Source organism: Anguilla anguilla, chromosome 11 (genome assembly GCF_013347855.1).
Source record: "Anguilla anguilla isolate fAngAng1 chromosome 11, fAngAng1.pri, whole genome shotgun sequence".
Lineage (NCBI taxonomy): Eukaryota > Metazoa > Chordata > Actinopteri > Anguilliformes > Anguillidae > Anguilla > Anguilla anguilla.
Genome location: NC_049211.1, coordinates 24,072,640 through 24,097,465, shown reverse-complemented (window position 1 = coordinate 24,097,465; position 24,826 = coordinate 24,072,640). Strand labels below are relative to the sequence as shown.

Below are 24,826 nucleotides of genomic sequence, written 5' to 3'. Positions count from 1 at the left end.
CTGTAATGTTACATCTCTGTTACAGTATGCAGGTAAGTGTGGTGAATGGCCTCAGTCAGGTTTTCCTCCAATGAAAAAACTGACAAGGTTGTTCCTGGAAGCCACTCCCATGGGTGATGGTGTGGACCCTTCCATGGTATAAGAGCAATAATTGGCTCTAGCTAGTAGGAGCTGTGTGTGGCCATTAGATAGGTAATGACCTCTGGCAATTCAGTCTCACAATAAGGTAAGTCATAAAATTTCTGTCAATTTGAAGCTGATGTGATTTGACTACTTTAAAAAGTGCAATTGTGATGATCGTTAAGTGTAGAAGTTTGTGTAAACGATGAACGTGTATAATAAAGGGAGTTAGGAATAATTTTGACCCTCAGCTATAGCAGAATTGTTTTCTATTTTTATGATTTATATATAAAATAGTTTAATGATCCACTTTTCTATATATAGATGCACATAATATGTAGTATTTATGAGTAATGCACTGAACATAACTGCTCTTATTACATTAACTATGTGCGTATATAATCTGCAGTATAATTGGAATCCATTTTAATCTTTCAACTGACATGATGATTCTCTAAGAACAAATTGATACTGAACATTTTGGTAATTTTTGCCACTGTTTTGATTGTCATTGCATTCTGCGTTTCATTCAGTGCATTTTTTTGTCTGGATTTAAGGTGAGTGGGTCTGGCGTGTTTCAGTATCGCTGAGACCATGTTGTTATCACAGTTTGCTTGGAGTGATACTGTACCTGCTCCTTTCAAGGTCAGATAAGGAACCACTGGGTGACAACATAGGAAACTGGCACTGAAGCAGAGGGGCTTAACATCTCTTGTAATGAAATGAAGGGATATCATTAAAAAACATGATGATCCCTGTTTTTTTAAATTTTATTTTAAACCTAATGTGCACGTTGCATGACGTTCCAACGTGCCGCTGCTTGTACTTCATTGCAGATTTTTTTGAAGACGTGGCAGAAACATGGCTTCTTCATTTTTGGCAGTTCTTAAATTAAGCATTTACAGGCACCCTCTAAATATTAAGCAGTGGCTATATCAGGGCTGGGCATTTCCATTCCGTCAGTTACCCTGGCTCAGTTAGATACTTAGTTATATTTATATAGCTTTGCTTTTTCACATGCAGATTAAAACAACATTTCATACATGTACGAAAGAACAGTTTTCATACAGTTATCAATTTGTTTTAAAACAAGTCTAAAATGTCAATAAACAAATTACTGGGCTGCTTAAATAAGAACAAAAGTTGACATGACATTCAAAAATGATTTTTTCCTCCTTGCTTACCTCAGACCTAGAATGAGTTACACTGCCAAGTCATGCGGAGGCTGCAGAAATCATACAATTCATTTAGCATGTTGCCCAGGCACAATTCTGCAAATCGACTGAATTCACAGTGTCTGAATGCTTAATAAATGTGTTTCTGTGTACCTCTTGTGGCCAGTGCTACCACCTGGCCTTCCTGACTGGCTCCTGATTGGCTGGCGTCATGCATCAAAACTACCCTCGCTATGTGATTGACAGGCCGGCCTACTCCTTACCCGTCTTTGACGAGGAGTTTGACAAGAAGAGCCGGAGTTTCCCAGTGGGAGAGAAAGTGAAAAAATTCTTCCGGTACGGTCACTGTTCAGGACCTCACATTGATCACTCCGATGTTCAAGGGGATTTTCTGACATTGAGAGCATACAGGAAATGAACATTGTTCTACAATAAATTACCAGAGAGAAGATATACTTAGACAAGATTTTTGTATTACATTTGTACTCTTATTTTGTACTACAAATTCTAAGAGGTTTAAGCAGGAGGAAACGCGCTGTTTAAAATCAGGAGAGGTGAGTGATGATTCTTTGATTATCTGTGTGGATCAGGTGTTCTCAGGCCCGTCTGAAGTCGCTGCTCTTCAGACATCTACCTGTGCTCACCTGGCTTCCCAAGTACAAGGTGAAGCAGAACCTGTTATTTGATGCCATCAGCGGGGTCAGCGCAGGAACCATCCAGGTTCCCCAAGGTCTGTCTCCTCCCTATGTTCGGCTATTGTGTGGCCATCGCTCATATTTAGGAACTACAGAGTCATTTGGCCTCATTCGCAAAACATGTATGATCAGGTCTGAATTGGAAACTGTGCTTAAGAGTGTTTATATGAATGTTAATCTTTTAAAAAATATATTATCTGAATTTGTTCTTTAGTGCAATGAAAATCTATGTGTTTTCTGAAACATGAGTAAAGGTATATATGCTATGCAGAAGAGGTTTCTGTTTAGAATGTTTTCTATTTATTTATGTAAAGTCAATTTCCAAATAGTTACAGGCGTTGCTAACAATAGTTACATACTAACAATACAATGTTTGTCAGCAAATTTCTTGGCAAAAAAGGCTATTGATTTTTACATCATTAACTAAATAACCTGAATAATAATATCTGAATAACCTCCTTGTTTTCAATTTGTTTTCTGTTTCATTATTTTTCTATTTATTTCAATTTCAGTTAAGTTTTTGGTAGTTTTAAGAGCAGGTTTGCTAGTTTTAGTTTATATTTTGTTTTTTCAAAAACCTTTCTATCGCAGTTCACGATAATGTTTTTCACCCCTAGTTTTTGTCTTGGTTTTAGTTCGCAATAATGACCTTGTCAGGAACACACATAGTTAATTTTATCTATTAATAAAAGTGACTGATGGTGATGATTGATGACGATATATAAAGACTTAGAAGTGTGCAGTCATATCCAACACTTAGCAATGTTGCTTTTAGATTACTTGGCTAATTACTTGGCTAATTGAGAGAGTGCGTCTCTTGGGACCACGCAGACATGCTTGCAGTGAGCAATAAATGGCTGATATTTGCACAGGACCCTGAAGTCAGCATGCCTTTTATGGGGCTGCTAGTGTGTTTCTATATGCTAGTCAACATGAACAGGCACACGTATTCAGTTGACAAACAATTGGTATTCATAATTTGACACACCTGGGATATGCAGAAAATCAAAGGCCTGCACATGTTTCATGAATCCCACATTGGGGTTTGAAAGGAGCTTTTTTTTAAGAACAGAAGTGGGAAGAATTTATGAAACGTTTTGTGAATGAGGCCCATTATGTCATTGTGGAAGGGAGTTGCATGTGTCGCTGTGCGATGGATGACAATCCAGGACTCACTCACGCTTGGAGTTTCGTAGTTTTGTGCTCTGGTGCATGCTGGGAAGGTTTACCAGTTGGTGGTCCTTCTTTCTTCCTTCCCTAGGCATGGCCTTTGCCCTGCTGGCCAACCTACCTCCAGTCAATGGGCTGTACTCCTCCTTTTTCCCCCTCATCCCTTATTTCTTCATGGGCACTGCCCATCAGATGGTACCTGGTAAGTCTCAGAGTATGGGAATCACTCCAATCAAGCTGTATAACACCAACCTGAATGGAACATAGTGCATTTTTTAGGCACACAAAATACACATATTAATAATATGTTGTGTATTTGTTGTATTTATGCTTTTTGCCATGTTCGTTTTAGTGTGTGATGGTAAAGTGTGCTCTCTACTCAGGGACTTTTGCTGTACTTAGCATTATGGTTGGCATGGTGTGCCTGGACCTGGCACCTGCTTCCGACTTCACGCACTTCAATGCCACCCTCAATGCCACCGTGGTGGATGAGGCGAGGATGGGCCAGGTCAGGCTGGGCATCTCAGGCACTCTGGCCTGCCTCACAGCAATCATACAGGTACTGGAGCTACCACACAAACACAAGCTCCATTAAAAATGACCTGAGACCTGAACACCAAGGTGAAATCATACAGGTACTGGAGCTACCACACAAACACAATCTACATTAAAAAACACCCTGAGACCTGAACACCAAGGTGAAATCATACAGGTACTAGATGTACTGTTTCATGTGAAGAAAATCTGACATGATTATGTATATATCCTGAGACTGGAATTCTGAAGATATCCTGAGACCTGAACATCAAGGGAACTGAAATCTCCCATGCGTGTCCAATACAAAACTCTGAGATGAGACAAGACCTGCCTTAAATAATTATGTTAAACAACTTTGACCCTTCAAACACCAGTAAAATCTGTGGAGATAACTGACATTTTTCAAGTGAAATATTTATGGTTCATCAATATTCAAAGCAAAAATTCTTATATGAATTATTCATGATTGTGCTTTCTGATTTGTGACATATTCTCAAGATCCTACCGGAGTTCATGGGATGTGTTTAGCTGTTCAGTACTGTGGGCCACCTTGGTGTGAATTGTGAAAAGCACCATATCATTGTTTTTCTAATTTCATCAGCATCTACCCTTTCTCTCTCTCTCCTTAGCTGCATTTCTCCCCCCTGTCTCTCCTTACCAGCATCTCTCCTCTCAAACTCTTTTCAGATCGGCCTGGGCCTGATGCAGTTTGGCTTTGTGGCCATCTACCTGTCCGAGTCCTTCGTCAGGGGCTTCATGACAGCGGCCGGGCTGCAGATTCTCATCTCCGTGCTGAAGTACATTTTTGGCATCAGCGTGCCCCCCTTCAGCGGACCCCTGGCCACCATCTACGTGAGCCCCCCCGCGTTCTCCTCGCCCCGCCTCACCTGCATTCACACAGGAGCATGTTCTCTGTCTCATTGTGCTCTCGTGTCAAGTTGAAGGTTCTGTTTTGTTTGTTGATGATGATGTTGGCTTAATTAAGATGGAGGCATTTCATCATAGATAATCAGATTTTTTTTTAAAACTTGGCAATGTCTATGACATTTATTAAAATAAACTATAACAAAATTCAAATGAACTGTAGCAGAAATATTGTGAATTTACTTGTTCTCTTGGCATCCTCCTCTTTAGCAGCCATTACCCCTCTGAAAAAAAGTTTGAATTTGTTAGCTAATGTTTGCCTTGCTGAATGCACCTCTGGTACAATAGTTATTGACCTGCTCAAGAATATGCAGTACACAGCAGTTTATAGTACACAGCACATATGCATACTCCGGTAAAAATGTTGAACTTACTTTGTCTGGTAAATGATATTTGCAGGAACATGAATCTCCATCATTACAAGGCATGATGGCCTCTGTTTCAGACCCTGGTGGACATTTTCAGAGGCCTGCCCCACACTAATGTGGCATCGCTGGTCTTTGCGTTGGTCAGCAGCGTGGTTCTCATCCTGGTGAAGGAGCTGAACGCACACTATCGGCACAAGCTGCCCTTCCCCATCCCCATGGAGATCGTCATAGTGAGTGACATGTACCCATGCGCGTGCACACACACACACTCTCTCTCACACACACACACACACTCTCTCACACACACACAGGCATGCAGACATATACATGCACACCCCCACATGCCCACCCACACTAAGGTATGCATCATATTATCTTCTCACACAAATTCAGATTTCCTATCTGAGTCTCATTGTACCATACCATTGTGTGAATGTAGCTCTGCTGCATCCTGGCTTGGTCGTACTCTGTAGACAAAATTTCTAATTCCCAGGGTACAGAACTGTATTAGTCACCAGGGTACTGAGAAACAGAACAAATATCCTGGTGTCTGGGAAGCTAGCAGTGGTTGCCCTTTTTTGACCCAGTTCTGATATTTATTTGGTTGTTTTGCTGATTTGTTTCTGTTTTCCAAATATGGCTTAGTGGAGAGCAGCCTGGGGAAACAAAAAGAAAAAAAGCTTTGTTAAAATTAGATGACATTCATCTGGCTCCCTTTGTCATCATTGCACTGATTTCATTTGCTGTAAAATCACTTTCTTTATCAGCAGGGCACTTGCCCTCACATAAAAAAAATCAGTCTCATCTCTTGAAGCTTGAATATTCAACTCAATACTGAAAATGTTCAATTTCTCTGTGTTCATTATTTAATAGTTTTGTCATTTAATTAGCTTCTTTATGTATTTATTTGTAATTGAATTGTAGTAGCTTTGAGTGGCATTGACCCTTTCCAATATCTTAATTTAGACATAATATAAACAAAAAACGATTTTTATGATGCTTAACTTTACTCTGCCCTTCATTTTCTTGTTTAAAAGGAATTTTATGCATTTTGCCCTTTTCATTTAGACATCAATCTCTATTGAGTGCATTGCCCACAGCAGAGCATTATTTTGTTGCTGGTTCATATATTTTATTGGCGTACATCCTCTTTTCTGTTATGCTCTTTCTGTTTCTCGGAATACATTTTTACTTCTCTCAATATTACAAGTTGATGCAATACTTATTTTTCTGTTTCAAGTGGTTACGTTTGACCTTGCCACATTTTCATTGTCAGAGACTATCCATTGCCTTACTCTTGTTTTTCTTTATCGCATATTCATATTGGAACATAAAAATGCATTGCAAGAGTAGCCATTATAGTATCACTCAACAGTCTTGAATGTGAATTGTTACTGTTACATCCCCAGCAGTGAATGCATGCCTCCCCCCCTTCTGCCCCCTGCTCAGGTTGTAGTGGCAACAGCCATCTCTGGCCCCCTGGACATGCCTAAAAAGTACCACATGGATATCGTCGGGGAGATTCCCCTGGGGTGAGAGACAGCCAAAGCTAACTTCACACTGCTATATTGAGTTTTGCTTTTATTTGAGTGCTATGCTGCTGTAGTTTCATTTTTTTATCGGGTTTTTGCGCACACCATTTCAAAGATGCTTTACACAAAAATAGGACCAAAGGAAAACACTGCGCCTGAACCACCAGAAAGCAAGGTGAACTCCTCAGTGGGGAGATGTCTCAGGAGGAACCCCTTCTCCTGTTACTAAATTATTTATTTTCAAAACAGAAGAGTGTCTTACCTCGCTTATATTTTTACACACTATCCATTTAAAATGCTGGTTGCTGTACTGAAGCAACTCAGGGAGAATACCATACTTAATGGTACAACAGCAGTGCCCTACCTAGGATTTGAACCTCTTTGAACCTAGTTCCCTGACCATTGTATCACACCGCCACTGTATCCCCTCTCCACCAGATTCCCCACCCCCATCTTACCGACAGTGAGCCAGTGGGAGGATATGCTGAGCACAGCCTTTTCCCTGGCGATTGTGGGCTACGTCATCAACCTAGCCATGGGCCGGACACTGGCAGCCAAGCACGGCTATGACGTGGACCCCAATCAGGTACGAGAAGGAAGAGGAAGGAATGAGACAGGAAAGGCACGACCCCAGAATTTATTGACAAAACACTAAGCTCTGCAATCTTCTTAACTCTGAACCAGAGGGTCAGGGGTCAGAAAGATCCAGGTGATTGGAACAAAATACTGGGGTGGACTTTTACTTTCTGAACCTGCTCTGCTCTGATGATTCTATACTCTCTGCCACTGAAGCTGAAAGGCTTCAGTTTGATGTGTCTTATAAATATATCTGAAAAGTAAAATACCGTGGCAATGTTTTGTATTGCAGTTTAGCACTGGAAAATAGAGTTGCCAACTGGAACCATTTGTCCTTAGAAAAGAAGTACAGTCACTTAGCATAATGTAATATTAAACACATTTAACCCCTTATGAAAAAGATCACGTGAAAAGAAAATGTCTCTAGAACAATATTGGTCATCAGACTGCTTAATTAATGAAACTTGAGCCATTGAATGAACTGTGACCAGCTTAGGCCTGTCTTTCCCCCATGGACCAATGCCTCAGTGTGCTGTGGCCATGTCCCTGTGATCGTCTCTGTGCAGGAGATGCTGGCTCTGGGCTGCAGCAACTTCCTTGGGTCCTTTTTTAAGATCCATGTCATCTGCTGTGCCTTGTCTGTCACACTGGCTGTGGACAGTGCTGGGGGTGCCTCGCAGGTAATCTCCTCTCTGTGCCCCCTTAGGGTACAGACCTCACCCTCATAAAGATTTGGGGGTCAGCTAAACATCCCAACAAAGACATAAAAAATCCTTTGTCATAACACGTGACAGCTGAAGGATAAGTTCTGCAAATATGATTAAAGAATATTCTACTGCATTGTAAAATGAACTTCAACTGATCCCTTGAACCACCGTTGACAATGGCAGCTTGTTTTGTCAAATGACTACTTTGCTGATGGTTTCCATAATTTTGGTAATGCATGTACTGGACCCAGTATAATGACAATTTGTGAGTATGGTAATCACAGTTACAGAGTAGTATTTTTAATTCTCTGCTAGATCATGTGGTTGTCACAATACATACACGTCCTCCCATAACAATGACAGTCAGAATGAGCCCAATGCCTGCCTCCTCTTTCACAGTTTGCCAGTCTGTGTGTGATGCTGGTGGTGATGGTCACCATGCTGGCTTTGGGAGCTTACCTCCAGCCGCTACCCAAGGTAGGGGACCTTCTTTATCACATCCTAAATCAACTCGGAATTCAGAAAGCAAGTGTAGGCTAAGCTCAGTCAAGTTTGTAAGGACTTGCAAGGATTATAAGGGCTGAGATCATGTGACTTGCAGTGCTAAGATGCACTGCATGCCGGAATGACCTTTGTCCCCCACCCTTCACAGTCTGTGCTTGGAGCGCTCATTGCGGTCAACCTGAAAAACACTTTGCTGCAGCTCTCTGATCCCTACTACCTGTGGAAAAAGAACAAGCTGGATTGCGTGAGTCCAACGCAGAACACACAAAAGCTATTCATTTAGCTATGCCAGATTGAAAATTATTTGTAATCAATTAATTAATAACATTAGAATTGCATAACATCAGAATTATTTTGTATGGCCTTGTGTATGGATATATTCAGTGCACAAATATGATGCTGATACCGCAATATGTACTTGTGCTATGTTGCCTTTTTATTCGAACAAACCTTGTAATACCGGTTAGAAGTGCTGTAGAGTGAACATGCTGTATAAGAGCTGTACACTTTAAAAGGGATGCACGTTGCTTCTGTTTTACATTGAGAAAGGGATTTCAGACATTTCTGTGAATCATTTATTCAGTTATCCAGAGTGAGACATTACATCAACTCAACAGCTTAAAGCCCATATGGAATCAGTGAAACTGTACTTTGTCAGAATTGATTTAATGACAGACATTTTTTCCTTGTCTCACTGCCCACCCCCTCCTCCTGGACCAGTGCGTTTGGGTGGTGTCCTTCTTGGCCACATTCTTCCTCAGCTTGCCATATGGCGTGGCCATCGGCGTTAGCTTCTCCATCCTTGTGGTCATTTTCCAGACACAGTTGTGAGTGGGCTTATTCTTTCCTATTTTTTCCCCTACTTCCTGCAGCGCATGTAATCAGCACCTAAAAGTTGTTTATGAAAAGTGAATCGCCAACTTTATAACTTTATTATTGCTGAATATCAGTATATAGTACACAATGAAACATTGGTTTTTGTGTTGATTGACAACAACCTGCATGCTGATGAATTATTCAAGAGAGCAGTGAACTGTAGTTAACAAAGTGCACTCGAAGGCAGACAGATTTCCCAAAGGGCTATTTTCAGGACTGAATATTTCACTCATTAGGATTCAGGACCTTGAACTGTTTTACAGTGTCTGTTCATTACAATAATGGGGATATGATAGTGTGAAGCACCAGTGCTCACATTTTTGTTCATTGCTGTGTTCCTTGCAGCCGCAATGGCTCAGAGACGGCACAGATTATGGGCACTAACCTCTACAGGAACCCCAAGGTGTACAGCAAGGTAAACGATTTAAGCGTACATGGACTGGCAATATAGTAAAAAAAGCTATTCAGCAACACTACTGGAGATGCAAAAGTTGATGTGATGTTATTGTTCATTTCTTATTGATGTTAAATGTCTGAAAAGGTGCTCCATTGGCTTGGAGTGTTCAGAGTCCTGACTGGGTAATTTTGATGTGCTGTATTCAACCCCCCTAGGTAAAGTTCGTTGAGGGTGTGAAAATAGTCAACTACTGCTCCCCCCTCTACTTTGCCAACGTGGAGATTTTCCGCCGAAAAGTCATCAAAAAGGTATGGTCTACCGGAGGAGATTGCTGGATTGGTGATAGTGAGTCAGGCCCCCAGCTGAGCTATGGCACCATACCTGACCAATGAGGCTTCCGTGAATCGACATTTTTGCGTAGGTGAACCAAGGCTAATGTGGGTGTTGCTGGGGCTTTGGTCAATATTTGTGGCGTTTTTGTGTGTTTGCACAGACCGAGTTGGACCCAGGCAAGCTGCTGCTGGCCAGGAAGAAGTTTCTGAAAAAACAGCAGAAGGAAAAGGAGGAGAAGAAGAAGGCCACTAGAAAGCGGCAGATTAGTATTGTTCCCCAAACCTTGGTCAGTATGATATAGTTCCCAGTCAAATCATTGTTTAACTTAACCAGAGATGAGATGTGTGAATGTGGCAGCAGTTTCTGTTATTTTTACATTTATTTTTAAGGTACACTTCAACATGACAATTCTGTTTATAACCTTACTTGAAAGCCCTAAATTACATAAGTTTAAATTTTTTTTTTTTTTAAACATTAAAACCTCACATTAGTAACATAATGTCTTAACTAATACATTTGTATTCTTAAATAAAAAGTTATTTGAAGTTGAAGACTAAGCTACGACACAGTTAAGGCAGTGACACCCTCTCTTGCCTACCCTGACCGTATGTTTTTGGTAGCTAAGGCAACATTTGCCTGGGCTGCCTGGCTTGATTAATCAGGTCTAGAACTATTGATTAGTTTGGCTGATGGTTTGAATCCCTCCCCCATATTCTCAGACAACTTCTAAGCTGGAGCTGCAGAATGACTTTGACATCACTAGTGAAAATGGCACCAGAAAGTCCAGCCTGCCTACATCTTACATCAACTACCACGGTGATATGGCTAATCTAGGCGATGACCAGAACCAGGCCTGTGATTCGCCTGTCACCATGGAGCCCCGCCCCCCGCCCTTCCACACGCTCATTCTGGACCTGGCTGGGGTTTGCTTTGTTGACCTCATGGGCATCAAGGTGCTGACCAAGGTGGGTTTGCTTAGTCACACTGCACTTCTGTGACGTCCCCTTGCAATGTTCAGAGGAAAATGATATATTATTTCATCAAAAGTACCATGTGTACATTGTAGCACTTAATTAACAAGCAAGAAATAAACAAAATTTGACAATATGTCAAAGCTTATTAGTCAAATGCACATAAGCATTGTAACAACCAATAAATATTTAAACAAATACATCTAACAGTGTTAAAGGGGTAAAGTGATCATTGGTGCCCTTGTTCTTTTTCTGTCATTGCTCAGTGACATAAAACTCAATTTTCTATGGGTTGGTGCTTTAACTGCTAACTGGTAAAGGCCACTGCTGCATTTACCTTGTCAATGTCTTAGGTTCTCTGCTGTACTTACACACAGGCTTTACAATCTGTAGAGCCAGTGAGAACACAGGCTTTTGTTTCTAGCAATCACCCTGGCTCAAATAACTAATTAACTTTCCATACCCGCGCAGGTCACCTCACAGAGTAGCCCATGGCAAACTGATTCATATAAAGACACGAGAACAATTTTAAACTGTCATTCAAGAGCAATTTTTCATTCGTAGTAATTAGCTGTAGAGTACGATCTCATAAATGGCTTGGCTAGTTAAATCATTTAGAAAAGTTGGTATGAGATCCAGAAACAGATATTGACCTCTTTGCTCATCTCTGCTTCAGGTTCAAACATTGAGAATAGATAGACTGAATGTTCTGTTTTAGTCATCAAATGTTCAGTTTTACTGTTAGCCCTTCTTGTTGTCTCTGTACAGATGAGCTCCAGTTATAAGATGTTGGGGATACATCTGTATCTGGCCAATGTTCAAGGTAAGACTGATATCCCTTGGTTCTGCCTTTCTGAAGGGTGACATCTGCTTGAGGGCTGATTAAGCTGTTGCCAAGGTAACAGGATTGAACCAAACCTGCAGCGGTCAGTGCTTAGTCACTCCATCTGTGAAGGACAGTTTCGGGAGATAAAAGAGAAAAGAGCAAAAGAGCGGTTAACGGTTAATTAGAGAATCTTCTGTGCCATTGGGTAATTTTTTCCTGCTTCCTTCTGGGATCATGGCTTCAAACATATCAAGGAAGTGGCTCATTTAGATTTTATGTGACCCAGTGATGTGATTTTAGTTACTTATTTTATTTTAGTAGCTCAAATTAGAAAAATTAATTCATTGTGACGATTATTGCTGCCACACCTACTGTATCTTCCAAGTTAAACACAAAGGGATATTTTTTTGCTACACAATCACGCACCCACACTCACACACATGCACACACGAACACACACACACACACACACGCACATACACCTTGCTGTGTCCAGGTTCTTGGAGAACAACAACAATTTGTAATTATGAAAAACATCCCAGAAACTGGTTCACCTGCCAATCTCACTGACATTATGGTGCTGATAAAAAACTAAATGTTTTGGTCGTTTCAACTTTCATCACAGTCTAGTTCAATGTAGTCTGGAAGAGACTGAAATGTTTCCTTTTCCTTGACAAAATAAAGTTGTAGGGATTTGCAGCAACATTCAAGACTTGATTGTTCACCGCATTTCTCAGTGCTTCTTTCTGAAATGAAAAAAACGGGTGTTTTCTTGTCTCATACCCCCACTCAACTGTGACCGTGCTGTGTGCAGCCCAGGTGTACGAGGAGCTGGAGATGGGAGGGGTGTTTGAGGAAGGAGGCATCGCTCACAGTGACCTCTTCCCCTCCGTCCATGATGCCATCCTCTTTGCTCAGGAGAGACCGAGGGGCACTGAGAATATGTATAAGGCAAGCATAATTTGAGGCCCTGCCACTATTGCCCTTCTGCTTTACCCACGGTGCACTGCACATGCTCACTGTCCACTGAACTGGTGCTTTTCTCATTTATGCAAGAAAGCAGAAGCTTTCTATATTTCACAATTTCTATATTTCATATGTCAGTTGGACAGCATTACCACAGTGTTCCGGGTTCTCAAGTCTTTCTTTTCTGGGCTAACCAGATAGTTAAGGAAAAACACAGGCTCCTCAGAGTATTCTCTGTGTAAGAATAAAAATATGAAACTATAAATTATGAATGAGGCGCTCCTTTAAATCATAGGAATCTAAACATGATGATTTAGAGTGACTGATGTGACCTTTATTTTGGTGTTTGGTCTGGTTCTGAAGGCTGGGTGGTTTATATATCCTACATAGTGTTCTCCCCCTAGATTTGGGACTATCTCTGAACTCTGACGACCTCTTGGCCCCTTTATTTTGCAATTGTGATCAGTTTTTTAAATATAAAAATGAAGAAAACAAACCCATGAACCATAAGCCCATAACAATGCATTATGTTTGACATTGAAATTGAAAAGTGAGTGACAGGTTGAGAGATATAGACAGTGAGTGGGAATAAGAGAGGTGCAGAGGTGGGGGAGGGAGAGAGTGTGAGAGAGAGAGAGAGTGTGAGAGGGCAGAGCAGAAACAGGGCATGTTTTCTGCTGAGGTTTCTCTCCCTCTCCCTCCCTCTGTTTGCCTTCCCCACTTCACCTTCTGCTGTCTTATCTGAGGAAGTAAACAGTCTGCTCCCAGGAGAAATCACAGAATAGAACCCTGGGTAAAACCGAATTTGGCAACGGCAGGAAAATTTGCTTTTCAGAAAAACTGCCATCTGCAAGGGGTCACTTTGTGGACTGCCTGTCTGCTATTTTCTGGGCAGAAAGTGACGAGTTCAGATTGATCACCTTTTGAGGGGTCTGGAAATAATTTCTAAGTTTTTGCCAAATTTAATAGTTTGAAGGTTTGTTCCTTTTTTTTCCTTCTGGAAAATGTCCATTGTGAAGTGTGTGTGAGAACCACTCAGTATTTGGTGCTTTACAAAAACAAAGAGAGAGTGATTGATTGATAGTGTATTCAATCTTTATATTGGTTCATACAAGTGACTGACAGTGATTGACAGCCCCCAATAGCCCTGCCCTGCCCATTATGTGGTTTATGATCCCCCACTCTTCCAGCATTGCTGTCTGCATATGGGAGTGAACAGCCTGCGTCTCTGTGGTTTGCAGGCAGGGAGAGAGCAGCAGGAGCTGGCCTTCGACATTCAGGAGGAGGAGAAGGACCTGGAGCAGGTATCCTTCCATCTGACACACACAAACATCCCTCTTTAAGCAATTTAAGCAGTTTATATTTATTCTTATGTTAAGAAACAACAGTTCATTTGTAACCAGAACAAATCTTGGGTAAAGTAGTTGCTTGACTAAAGGATCTAGACGGCAGTAAAATTTGCGTAGATTACAGACGTTTTTATTTTACTTTATTTTTTTTACAAGAAACATCCATTCTCACAAATATTCAGAGCAAATTCTTTCACCTGATTGTATGTTTTGGTCAGTAACAGGTTTCTTCTCAGGGATGTGCAGGGGTGTTTTCAAAATCTACTGCTGTAGTATATTACATGATAATGATATATTGACAGTCAGCCAGATTTGCCAAATTGTCCCTCTTTTTACAGGAGCTGTTTTGAATATGGTGCCAAACTCCTTTGTTCAAAGCCTATACAGTAGGGAACATCAATGGACTAGGAATAAATGGAGAACAGGCTGCCTTGCGAAGATCAATCATGTGAAGACTAATTACAATGCCCCCACCAATTTACAAGTGACCATTTTGTTTTTCTGAATGACATTATTAAAATTCACATTCCTGGATTATGTTACATTATAAAAAAAATCTTATGTAAACCATGAAACCCATGGTACTTTGCGATTTGAATTATTACTCAGTTCTTCCATTAAGATATGATGGCACTGGCTTTAGGGTTGATAGTTGTAAAGAGCCGATGATCAATTTTTAAAAATGAATATGTTGTATACCTTGATCATTGAGAAAGCTTTAAAATGGCATGTGTACTTAAACTCTACAAGAATAACTATGTAAATAAACCAAAACAGAGAAAGATAAGGTTCAGCATTTTATCTGTTTACCTTCTGTCTATGAAATTGTTTCAGGAAACTGGTGGAGGTGACACAATTCTTGCTACATGTACTTGTTAATGATTAAAACACAGGGGACAAATATTTGTTCTCCATGTTTAAATCAATTAACACTCCTTACTTTTATCCTGAAATAGGAAAGAATTATTTGAATTGTGATGAGTAACAGCACACTGCTGAATAGGAAGGTATTTTTATGCAAATGAGTCCTGATATGGACTTGGCAAATTTATTATCACAAGCTTACCATGAGGTATCACTGGGCAAACAGCTACAGTGCGGTTTAAGTTTGGTTTTCCATTACCAAAATAAACATGTGTGAGAATAAGTGAAGCTCACATACATGCTTGGGTTCAGTGTCTGTGTTGTCAAATGAAAAAAATTGCAGATCTGTCCAAACACAAATATATAACTGTCACAGTTGCCAGAGAGACATGCAACCCATTCCAGGCAAGAGAATACCTTTAACACCTTTAAAGTCAGAATTCTTGTATTGATGGGACTCACATAAAAAGATGTGGCTGCAGAAGTGAGTTTTGCCACAAGTACGCAATGAAGAAACTCTGAGCAAGTCCATCAGATGACTTTAATATCCATAGGTACACTATATGACCCATATGGTTTTGATTGGTCCAAAATTCAATGATGCTTATTGTAGCTCCACCCATTATGTGGTTCATGAAAGCTCACTCTCTCATCACAATTTTGGACTGCATTCTGTTAGCTGCTTCAAGGTCAAAGCTACTGTCTCCTAATTTCTGTAGATTTTTTGAGATAAAAAAAGAAAAATATATAAGCAACAACAATATCCTGAAAGGTGCAAAAGCACTTTGGTTAAAGGTAAAGACACTTGCCATTTACTGTTCAGAATACTTTACCCAATTTGTCATGAGAAACCATACTGTAGAACACTCGTGTACAGACTGTCATTGTGTGCAATGGAAATATCATATACACACCCCAGGGTGTCTTACATAAAGAAAATAAAAAAACTGCCATCCTGTCTCACTGGGTCAGCAACATTTCACCTCAGTATCCACTATCCAGCCCAGTGGTTGTCCATCTTCCTATGATAGAAATCAAATTGGTGATTTGGGGAAACTTGGAAAGGAGGGAGTGTTTGGTTGTGGTGGTCGTAGTAGTTTGATGGATCCATAACTGTGAATTGAATACAAAATGTGATTGCGAGTTAAATTCAGCATCTTTTAAACAGGAGATGGAAGCCACAATCAGGGCACAGATCCTGAGGGAGACGCGGGTCCTAAATCCAGTATGACGTTAGTTTGCGCACGCTGGATTACAATGAGCATTATAACTTAGTTAGAATTCAGCATCGTGTGCTCTGCACTCCAGAGGGGGTGAAACTACACTGCGGGGCCCCAAAGGCCATATCTGATATGAGCTTGTGTGGGACAACAGAAGGCCTATGTGTAATTTTTCTCTGAAGATATTTGCCCCGGACCAGGATGTGACTGTTTGTTTGCTACTTCAATTATAACTGAGCATCTTCGGTGATGATACAGATGGCTGGTGATAGCTCTGCCCCTTCCAGCCCTGTGACTGAATGGAATATGAAGTGCATATAAAATGCTTCTCCCTTTGCACACAGTGAAATGTTAGGTTAACCACCACAGACTAAAAAAAAAAAAAGAAAGACAGACATTACCCTTTATATAACCCTTAATGATCTCTGTAGTAAATAAACAGTGATGACATCAGAACCGGTTTATTACCATGACTATTTCAGAAATTAATGCACTACAATAAGATACGATAAATGTTTGCGCTCGTGCAATTCATTCTAAGAATTGCCGAACTATGGATATTATTGTTTTGTATCTCACACTTCTGTTTAACTTTCTCAATCTGGCAATCTTTCTTCTTCTTCTTCTACAACTCATTTACCACGTTTATTAATGTTAGTCTTAACATCCACCGACTGATATAAATGCTTTGTTAAGCGCTAATATGCACGTCGCATGCTTTAGGGTTACAAAAAACCCCGCCATCGGTAATTCATCTTGGTGTCAGGCGGTGGTGCGCGAACAGCAGTAAAACACGAGCGAAGGGGAACAGCGAGGGAGCGAGGGACGGCGTCGGAAAAAAGCGCAGCTGCAAAAGTGCTGATTGAACCCGTATGTTGCCGGAGCGCGGGTTCTGTAATTAACGCGCGGGGCTCGCGCGGCTGCAGCTGCGGTGGAGAGCGCCGGCCCGGCCCGTCCCGTCCCTACAGAGCCCTCAGCCCTCGCGTCGGAGGAGCCCTGCATCAGCATTTTACCGCATCTCCCTTTCCTCAGCCTCATTGTTTTGTTATACAGTGCATTACCCTATTTATTTATTTTTTTTGCGTTGATTATATTGGCCGTGCTGAATCTTCTGGGCTCCTTGCACGGTATAAATCATCGTTAGCAGATGTTTTGCTCACACGTAATGAGGCTAAAACCACCACCGAACCCCCCTCCAAAAAAAGACAAATGACTAAATCTATTACTTTTTTAGACCCAACAACTTTTAGAAGGTTCAAAATTGTACACTGTTCACATACACTGACTGTTCCATTCCTTTTGGAGGCAGACCTCCAGCTAAAGTGAATCATGCTCGTCAATGACAGAAGACAGAGCAAAGAGGTAGGGAGGAACTTCTGCCATATTGATCTGACATTGAGTGTTCAATGTGTCGTGCTTGATGGAGGCTTAATCCGCAGAACAGTGCTTTTAAAACATTTAGAGCAATGGAGCGAACAGCATTCAGCTGTCTGTACGAGATGGACTTTCCAGTCTGAAAAATGCCCCCGTCGTAAAACTTTAGTGAGTGGGTCAGACTCTTTCTCTGTTAAATTTTTAAAACAAAAGGAAGGACTGGAGAGAGCCTTAGCAGTGAAAAAATCACTGCTTGTGCTTGGAAAGCACAGTACAGACCCTGTTTTTAAAAATCTTTATTAGTAACTGGCAAATGTGTAAAAGAACATTGTTTGGCTACCTGTAGGGACTCCAGTCTGCTAGTGTCTGTCTGGAGATTAACCCCTTTTTCTAATGCTTTTCCCCCATATTGTCCCAATTTTGAATTACAAATGTTATTTGCCAGCCATGTCAGTGCTGTCAGTCATTGCAGCAATGATGCAATATCAATTCAGGAAAGCTCAGGCAAACTCGTCAAAAAAAAACATCAAGCTACCTTTTCTTTTCAAACCACAGACAACAAGAAAACTTGCACAGTGACCAGTTAGGGTCATTGGTGAGTGATGAGAGAGAGAGAGGTCATGTGTGGTCACTGAATTAAGACGAGACACAGTGGGGCAAACACAGCAGATCCCACTGGCCTGGCAGGCCTAAGGGATCCATCCTCTTGGTCACCGTGGCACCACTGTGGTGATACTCTCACCCAAGAGAGTTTACCAAGGATGTACCAGAGAGGATGAGAACCAAGAGGGAGCAGAGCTGCTGGATTTCTCGTCTGCATGAACTACAACATTACGCAGAGGTAATATTCTATTTTTCATGGGAGCCAATATGATTTAGTAAAATCTTTGCACAACTATTTTGCTCACAAACAAAAAGTCACATGTTTGGATTAGTTGATTATTCCTGCCTAGTCAGTCAAGAAAATTATTAGAACGTAACAATAAGTTTGTTTTGTGAATATTATTGAATCGTTGAATGACATATTGAACTACAATCTGACTACTCCACTCTCCATTGATTTCCAGTATCATGTTAGTTCCATCTCCGTTTTTGGATGCTCTCTGGTTCTGATGTTTAAATCGATGACACCTCTCCAGTCCCTACTGAATCTTACTTGCAAACTGTACTGGCTGTAACCACTTCTGTACCAAAGGAATAGGGGACAAAAGATACATTCACACCTGAACACAACCAGCAAAATGTTTGCTTGGCTAGTTGCCTAGGCTTCATGTTTGGTGGTGTGCTGTGATTGGCGATTTTGTTTTGGGGGGGGGGAAACAACAGAAATAATTCAAGATACTACAACCATGGACACAGAAGGCATACAGCAAGTAACCAAATATCTGTAACAGCCAAGTAGAAAACAAAAAAAAATTATACCAGGAATTATGACTAATGAGGTGACATGAAACTCCTTGATAATAAAAAATAAATCTCTAGTCATTATAATGAACAACCTGAGAGTCTCTCATGTGAAAATCTGAGGCTGCAGAGTGCTTCATGTTGCACCAAACATGTTGCAGTCAGACCTGTCAAAAAGCTGCATTCTGTGATAAATTATTCCTTGGTTAATTATCCGATTTAAATGCCACAAATATAAGAATAGCTCATTGCTCATGTTCCTCACATAAAATTACTTGATGTACTGTAATTAGACCCTCACTTTTAGAGCCTTTAATTAAACCTTGACTGTCTTTTCTATATTGGAGAAGCAATCATTTAATACTTCTTGGACAGTGGTTTGAGCCTTTGATATCCATTTTGAATGAGATATTTGTATTTTATCATTTTAAATGATTTCATATGATATTCAACAGATATTTCTACAGTGAGAAATGCTACATTCTTTCAATAACTTCCCAGTTCGGAAATGTCAGTACAACAATTAATTACACGGCAGAACCACACCAAAAAACCTAAATAAATAAATAATCACACGTATTCACAGTCTGGACATAACAATACACACCATTATTAGACAGTGTTGTCTTTTGACATTACCTCCACGTTGACACCAAGGAGCCTAAGGAATTTCTCAGAGGCAGGTGCAAATGGCTGAGCGTATTGGCATTCCTTCCGCACGACTGGATTCATGAAGCTATTAAGCAGACTTTCTGAGATGCACAGTTACCCACCTGGTTCCTATCCCCACCACCCCGCTCCCCCCGACAGGAGAATGTTGAACCATGGGTAATTACAGGGCTTCCTGTGGCCATCGGCTTTAATTGGGAGCTGTGGGAGCCAACCACATTCTGATACTTTTTTTTTTGCGCATTTCATTTCTCCCTGGAAACATCTTAATAGTTTCATAGTGCACCTCTCTCTCATACCTTTGGTACCAGCAGAGTCTCAGAGGAGCAGCAGATTAATCTTACCTTTTGTGGACTTTATTCCAGGCTCTTTGAATACTTTAGAAGGCTTTCTTCTTCCCCCCGAATGAACAGTCAGATGTTCTCTGTAACAGATGGCTTGAATTAGTCTGTAAAGAACATTTTAAAAAAAAGGATGGCTCCCTTCTGTTAAAAGTCGCATCTTTGCCGGAGCACATAAAATGTCTATGTCTATACAGAACATGCATTTTAGTCCACTTCACTTGGAGGGTTTAGTCTTTAAGCTGCAAGGAACTGCCAAGAGTATCAGCAGGAGCTAAGTTATTATTCTGGTATTAAAAAACATTTAACGGCAGCCTCAACACATGGCTCCATACATGCAAAAAAGGATTATTCAAGCATTAGAGCTGCTGGGGCGCTCATACAAGCAAAATGTTTCACCGCATTTATCTACATTCCATTATGGGCACTTATCTCAAGGCACTGTGAGTTCCTCAGTGCAAAACCTGGATTTTATAGGTACCCTTAAAAAACAATGGTAACAGATCGGTATACTCATAAATATCTCGCAGCAATGAAAGGTAACTGTGAAACAAACAAACAGAGGCATTTGTGGCAACAAGCTGTTGTCTTGAGATTGGACTTCGGGTCATGAAAATTGAGTGATTGAGTTGATCCACGCTTTGGGTTTCTGCTTGTGTTGTGGGTAAAGTTAAAAACATAAATCAGTGTGACAGAAAGTGAGTAGGGATTTAGCTCAAACTGCTTTTAACATCTCTTTTTTTGCTATAATGAATTTTATGCCAGAGTAGGGCCACCGGGACTGAGACAGATGCCCCAGGGCCACACACAGGCTCAGGGGAAACTATGCTAATTGCACAGGGACTGCGGATGCCGCCGGTCCATTAACAATGAGGTGGACGACGGTATCAAATAAGGACAGCGCATTAATCGCATTAAGAGACCAGCATAATTACATTTATTTAGCACAGTATAAATCAAGTGCCAGCTGAACCATACATCCCATTTGTGGCTGCGGTTCAACCCGCATCTGGGCCATTAGAATTATTGCAAGCGCTGAATTGTTGACTAAAAAATTTCTGCCGCGGCTCGAGCCTCTAAATATATCCGCGATTGTTCTGCCATAAAAAAAAACACACTGTGCAGTGAAATGCATCGCTTTGACCTTTCATTAAAATTGGGGTCCAAATTTGTGGCACTTAAATAAATAACGAGCTGACGGCAATATTGCATTACCATTCCCAAATTGGATGTGGGCAGAAGTCTGGCTTTAATGGGATGAGAAGCGTCTCAATTTCTCCGTGCCTCAGATTGAAAGAGCACCCGAAACGACTCAATGTATTTGGAATAAAAAAATGGCAGACTGACATTGATCAACAGGACCAATTAATCTTCTGAATATGAACAGGGAGGACTTGTGCCGTGGCTATTTGTGATATGTATCGTGCTTGATTTCACCCACACACAAGTTTTACTGGGAGGAGGTCGTAAATCTTGCTTGTGCCGGCGATACAGCAGAAAGGGTCGGCTGGATGCACTTTGTTTACGGACTTGCTCTGGGATATCTGGCTACTAAAGGCTAATATTAATTAATGCTGTCGATAGTTCCTGAGTAATTAAACATTCTGAGAATACCCTGGTGATTAATTAAAGCATAGAATTGAGGAGGCTGCTTCTGGTTAAAGGATGGTTAATTACTTAACATCCAATTAAGCTACAGGCTCATGCTTGGTGCAATGTACTATTTAATTTGTTTCCATTTGGCTGCGAGCTAGAGAAGGGATTAGCCAGTTGTTCGGCTAAATTTTCCCTTTTGTTGTAATTTTGTCCTTTGGAAATTACATTAATCGTAGACTCGATTTGTGTTCTAATGCCCTGTGAATATCACTCAAAAACCTTTTCTAGATAGCTGATTAATAAACATTTATTGATGTGATAAGATGCATTGCTATATCATCTGAAGTGCACATTTAATTAAAATAAATAATTCTGATAAAACTGATACTTGGTCTCTGGGAGCCCAATCTGAACTACAACTACAGAACATTACACTTTAAGGTAGCATGTTCTTAAACAAGGGCCAATACAATGACAAGTTTATTATAATTTTAAAAAATTTCTAAATTTCAAAATGTTATTGTTATTATTATTTTGGATTTTTTTTTGTACTTTCTTGCATGTCCTAGCAAAATTTTATTCAAACGACAAACAATAAGCCCTATTGAAATCATTTTCATGATGTACAGTTTCTCTCTGCAAAATGAGTTTGAGTCTTTAGTAAGGCATTTGTTTGTCTCCCAGACGTCTTGTTCAGTGTTGCAAGGTCCATTGTTTTCCTGCCCAACTAGGCTACTTTCAAGATGGAATTTGGTTGGTGAACAATAATAATACAACAAATTACCAGTTGTGGTTTTCAGGGCTAGCTTTACATTGTCAGACAGTGTGCGACACACCAAATTATATGTCCATCTGTAAAACTGGAATTTTTAATCGCATTTGGTTTGCACTGAACATTGCACCGGACATTGCACATTGCCAAAAAGCTCCACTTCAATATCATCAGACATTAAACCTTCTTCCAGAAATTCCCAGAGTGTCACATGGCTTCTGGAAAACTGCAGATATGACTGACTGCTGGCCTTTCTCAGAAGTGGCCTCCATCTAGCCACATTACAAAAGTGACCACATCTGTAGCAGTTGTTGATCTCTGGACAGTTTCCCATTTCTGCCAGTGAGTGCTGCCAGTCTGTCAGTGTTGCAGCTGGCCTCTTGGTCATCTCTATTACAATTGCCATGATGCCCAGTTTTTCTAGTTTGTTAAAAATAATAGTGTACCTAGGAAGGGTCAAAGTTTTGGCAACCTTTTTATAACCCTCTCCAGCTTTTTGCCTCGTAACACTTTCAATTTTAAATTCATAGGCAGTTCCTTGGTCATCAGGACAGTGTGGCAGACACAATTGAACACAGGTGGATTTGAAATCAACATAGATGGGCCTTGTTAACAAATGTAGGGCCAGATTTACAAGACCTTTAGCATGTGATGTGCAAAACCTTTTACCACATGTAAAACTAAACTAACACAACCACTGATTGGTGCAAAACCAATACCATGACCAGTCATTGGTCATGCGATTGCTTTTGCCTGTGCCAAAAGGTATAATGGAATAGATTTATTGTTAAATACACACTAAAATTTCCAGCATTAAGTCAACTCAATAGTGACCATACATACTTTGTAAGAGTTGAGTTAACACTGAACATTTTACTGTGTACTCATCAATTAAATCAATTTTAGGCTTTTGTTTTTAATATGATTCTGAAGGCATACATTTAGCATTTTGACATTATAGAAAGTTACTTATATAGGAATAGAAAAAATTCAATTTAAATATATTCAAATTTCAGCTTTCTTAAGGCACTGTGCATCTGTGACATTGTGCATTACAAATGAGGGTGCCCGGCTAATCATAGAGGCGTTATGTTTGGTTCTTAACCTATGCTAGCCTAATGCTAATCGGAGGCAGGTTCTCCATCTGAACTTTGCTGAAGAATTAAACAACTAAAGACCTCACTTTCCAGTGGGTATAAGCACATAAAATGTCACTGGAAAGGAGACACATTACGGTCCCTACAGTCAATGTGCAGCCTTGCACGTTAGGTGTACACACTTGCTGCATTGTAATAGTCTAGTCTCCAATACCTCTAGGCTATTTCCTTGTCAGCAAGGTCCGACGATTCGCTCGTTCAGTCTACGCTCATGTGTTCATTAATAATGGTTGGTCCAGCGGGAGGGTTTATCTGCTGTCAACGATTATAATTAAAGGGCGAAAGAGGCTGGAAACAAGCACAAGCTCCAGAGAAAGCCCCCCACCACTCAGGCTTGGAGAGTCCTTATCTGCTTACCAGCGTCTGAAAGGGAGAGCCTGTGCTGGGCTGAACAACAGCGTCAACATACAAAGGTTGAAAAACTCATCGTGGGCTTCACGGTTTGTTGCTGTACTAAACTTAGCTGATTTTTGAGCGAGGATCCGTCTAAGCACTGCCGTCTGCTCGTCCAGCCCGCAAATGCTGGACAACCCTCTTGCACGTCGTTAATTAATTAGATTTATTCATTATTTTGGCTAATGGCACTTGTTTTAGTTTAGCGTCCTGGCAACCACAGTGGATATTGAAAAATGTTAATTAGGTGGTGCGTCGCACTTTTTGATATTCAGTTCCAGGCTGTCAGGCTTTTGATGTGGGGACTGATTCCTAGGATGTCAGTGTCACATCCCCACACACCCGAACAACAGTGTTCTTCAGCTGTTTCTTCCTGGGGGCTGTATTTATTTTTTAAAAACGACACACAACCTTGTATCCCTGCAGCCACTTCGTTACACCTTCTACCCTACAATTAGGACACTGTATATCTTACTTTTAGTTCCTTGTACCTCACATAGCTTCTTTCATCATTGTAGGTATATGCGTAAATTTTGACAGTGCAGTGTTTACACTAAAACCAGTTACGATTACACGCTTATACTTCATCTCTGTATTTCAGCTTGACAATTAATCATTAATGTTTTGCTTAATATTCTGTACCTGAGCCCTGTTTTTAACAAGCATTACGTAATATAGGCACATGTTGTTAACTCACTCAGGATAAGTCTGTCTACCGAGAAAGTACGTCAATATTAATAATATAAGAATCTGGATTATAATTAGCCATCAGTTATATCTTATTCAACCTCTTCACTGTTTTTTTATTGGATAAATCTCTCTTAACTCAGACTCTTCATCTCCAGTTGTTGGGGTAGAAGAAGTCTCCATGGTAACCACATGATAATGACCACTGAGGTGTTATCCAGTGGGACTTCACTCATTGTAATCAGATGGATTTGTATAAGCTAGCAGTTCTGTTCAAAAGTGAGGAGTGCTCCCTCTCCATTACAGAGGAAATTGGATTAAGT

The 24,826-nt window shown here is 40.6% G+C and overlaps 1 protein-coding gene and 1 long non-coding RNA gene across 3 annotated transcripts; one reads left to right on the top strand and one right to left on the bottom strand.

Annotated features, from left to right (window-relative positions):
- Positions 1 to 1,237: 1,237 nt before the first annotated feature.
- Positions 1,238 to 14,813, top strand: LOC118208598 (solute carrier family 26 member 9-like). Its single transcript, XM_035383442.1, has 20 exons — positions 1,238 to 1,631; positions 1,886 to 2,025; positions 3,252 to 3,362; positions 3,544 to 3,719; positions 4,385 to 4,549; positions 5,067 to 5,219; positions 6,439 to 6,521; positions 6,960 to 7,107; positions 7,664 to 7,777; positions 8,204 to 8,281; positions 8,457 to 8,552; positions 9,029 to 9,135; positions 9,530 to 9,599; positions 9,797 to 9,889; positions 10,075 to 10,200; positions 10,634 to 10,879; positions 11,654 to 11,708; positions 12,526 to 12,662; positions 13,919 to 13,981; positions 14,365 to 14,813. The coding sequence occupies exons 1-20, from the start codon at positions 1,507 to 1,509 to the stop codon at positions 14,374 to 14,376; spliced, it is 2,298 nt and encodes a 765-aa protein (XP_035239333.1). The 5' UTR covers positions 1,238 to 1,506; the 3' UTR covers positions 14,377 to 14,813.
- LOC118208601 lies at positions 11,746 to 23,992 on the bottom strand. Of its 2 annotated transcripts, none has more exons than XR_004761591.1 (3): positions 23,781 to 23,992; positions 19,902 to 19,981; positions 11,746 to 11,832 (listed from the first exon to the last, which is right to left on the bottom strand). It is a non-coding gene; the product is annotated as an uncharacterized LOC118208601 (long non-coding RNA). The 2 variants fall into 2 exon arrangements; XR_004761590.1 differs by lacking the exon at positions 11,746 to 11,832 and adding an exon at positions 13,811 to 13,993.
- Between the last annotated feature and the right edge of the window lie 834 nt (positions 23,993 to 24,826).

Coding starts and splice junctions, on each gene's coding strand:
- LOC118208598 (XM_035383442.1), top strand. CDS start 1,507: ATGCATCAAAACTACCCTCGCTATGTGATTGACAGGCCGGCCTACTCC. Junction 3,720..4,384: donor GCCTCACAGCAATCATACAG/GTACTGGAGCTA, acceptor AACTCTTTTCAG/ATCGGCCTGGGCCTGATGCA. Junction 12,663..13,918: donor GCACTGAGAATATGTATAAG/GCAAGCATAATT, acceptor TGTGGTTTGCAG/GCAGGGAGAGAGCAGCAGGA.